The sequence below is a fragment of the Penaeus chinensis genome, chromosome 4 (genome assembly GCF_019202785.1).
Source record: "Penaeus chinensis breed Huanghai No. 1 chromosome 4, ASM1920278v2, whole genome shotgun sequence".
Classification (NCBI taxonomy): domain Eukaryota; kingdom Metazoa; phylum Arthropoda; class Malacostraca; order Decapoda; family Penaeidae; genus Penaeus; species Penaeus chinensis.
In genome coordinates, this window is record NC_061822.1 from 45,097,196 (window position 1) to 45,099,695 (window position 2,500).

Below are 2,500 nucleotides of genomic sequence, written 5' to 3' on the forward strand. Positions count from 1 at the left end.
CATATATATATATATATATATATATATATATATATATATATATATAAATATATATATATGCCGCGATGGGCCAGTGGTTAGAGTTCTGGACTCCGACCTTCGTGGTCCCGAGTTCAATTCCCTGCCACGGCAATTACAAAATGCCTGCGCTCTGACTGTTGGCTAAAGCCTGCTCTCACGGCAAGAAAACGATATATGTAGTGGAAGTCGCCGCCATGGCTCAAGTGGTAGTGCTCTGAACCGCGGTTGATTCATTCAGTCAGTCAGGGGGGGTAATGCCAAATAACCTCTCATTAGTGAATTGAGAGAGGCCCAAGTCCTGAACTGGAATGAATGTCTGCTGAACATATATGTGTCTACATATATATGTGTGTATGTGTCTGTGTGTCTGTGCGCGCGCGCGTACGTGCGTGTGTGTCAGTGAACTTGCATGCTTGTATATCTTTTCTTTTATCCACGCTCATAAAGCATTCATGCGTTGCTAGGATATTACCGCGCTCATTTTCACTGTCCTTTAAAGCCTCGGCTAAGTTGGCAGTTCAGCTAAATGGCATCCTCACCTTATACCACATCTAAATCATTCAAACAATAAATCCAGTTAATCCGAATAGTTAATCCAAACAATAAATAAAATCAACAAATATATAAAATCCAATAACGAGTAAAAAAAAAAAAAATCATATAATATAAATAAGTTAATAAATCCAGAAAGTAAATAAACCCATGAAAAAACAAACAATAAATGCAAGTAAAGCAAGTAAATGAATATTACCAATTCTTTCTAAACTTTCACAAGCCCTTCTCATCTGCTAAACTTTCGAACCATAACTTTTTTTTTTTTCTTTTCTTTTAGCAATTCCTCCAAAGTGAAAATTAAAAGGTTTTCAAATTAGCTGAAAAGAAGAGGGCAGTTGAAAGAAGAGAAGGAATCGAATAATTAAGACAAGAATATGCTGATATTCACCCCTATTAGTTCACTTTCTCTCCCCTTCTTCATCCTCTCCTCGTTACTTCTCCTCCTTCTCCTCCTCCTCCTCCTACTTCTACTACTCTTTCTCCTCTCCTCCTCCTCTTCCTCCACCTCCTGCTCCTCCTCCTCACCCTCTTCCTCCTCTTCTTCCTCCACCTCCTCCTCCTCCTCCTCCTCCTCCTCCTCCTCCTCCTCCTCCTCCTCCTCCTCCTCCTCTCCTCCTCCTCTCCTCCTCCTCTCCTCCTCCTCTCCTCCTCCTCTCCTCCTCCTCTCCTCCTCTTCTCCTCCCCTCCTCCTCCTCCTCCTCCTCCTCCTCCTCCTCCCTCTTCCTCTTCATTCCCCCTCTTCCCCCTCGTCCCCTTCTTCCTCCCCCTCCTCCTCCTCCCCCTCCTCCTCCTCCCCCTCCTCCACTTCTCCTTCCCCACCTGCTCCTCCTCCCCCTCCTCCTCCTCCCCCTCCTCCACTTCTCCTTCCCCTCCTCCTCCTCCTCCCCCTCCTGCTCCTCCTCTTAATCCTCTCGAACCTTCTTCCTCACCAGGGAACCATCACCCCCAAGAAAGACTTCGACGTGGAATTCGCCGCCAAAAGGTTCCAGAAAGCCTTCAAAGGGATCGGATCGGACGAGAAGATGATCATCAAGATGCTCGTGCAGCACGACTCCCTCCAGCGCCAGGAGATCGAGGAGAAGTATAAGGAGATGTACGGCAAGGTCGGTTGGTGGAGAAAGGAGAAGGAGGGAAGAGGGTGAGGTAGGGGAAGGCAGGGGCGGAAGAGGGAGGGATGGAGAGAGGGAGAGGAAGGGGGAGAGAGGGAGAAAGAAAGGGAGATGGAAAGGGGGGGAGAGGGAGAAAGAGGGAGGGATGGAGAGAGGGAGAGATAGGGGAAGAGGGGGAAAAATAGGGAGGGATGGAGAGAGGGAGACAAAGGGGAAGACATGGAGAAAGAGGGAGGGATGGAGAGAGGGAGAGGAAGGAGAGGAGAGGGAGAATGGGGGAGAGGGGGAGAAAGGAGAAGGAGGGGAGAGGAAGAGGTAGGGGAAGACAGGGGGGAAGAGGGAGGGATGGAGAGAGGGAGAGAAAGGGGGAGAGAGGGAAAAAGAGGGAGGGATGGGGAGAGGGAGAGGGAGAGAGAGAGAGAGAGAGAGAGAGAGAGAGAGAGAGAGAGAGAGAGAGAGAGAGAGAGAGAGAGAGAGAGAGAGAGAGAGAGAGAGAGAGAGAGAGAGAGAGAGAGAGAGAGAGAGAAAGAAAGAGAGAGAGAGAGAGAGAGAGAGAGAGAGAAAGAGAGGAGAAGAGAGAGAGAGAGAGAGAGAGAGAGAGAAAGAGAGAGAGAGAGAGAGAGAGAGAAAGAGAGAGAGAGAGAGAGAGAGAGAGAGAGAGAGAGAGGGGGATTATTATAATATCATTATTATTTTTTTATTAAAATTATTATTATTATTATTATCATTATTATTATTATTATTATCATTATCATCAATGCTAATAATAATAATATTAATAATAATAATAATAATGATAGTAATATTTATAATAA

At 46.2% G+C, this 2,500-nt stretch overlaps 1 protein-coding gene across 2 annotated transcripts in view; it reads left to right on the forward strand.

Annotated features, from left to right (window-relative positions):
• LOC125025326 (annexin-B12-like) overlaps nucleotides 1-2,500 on the forward strand; it is a 31,475-nt gene that overhangs the window by 23,728 nt on the left and 5,247 nt on the right. For both annotated transcript variants that reach the window (XR_007114894.1, XM_047613312.1), the window contains exon 2: nucleotides 1,509-1,679. Coding sequence is in view for 1 of the 2 variants with exons in the window: in XM_047613312.1 (XP_047469268.1) it covers nucleotides 1,509-1,679 (171 nt within the window). In the remaining variant the exon portion in view is untranslated. The remainder of the gene's footprint in view (nucleotides 1-1,508; nucleotides 1,680-2,500) is intronic.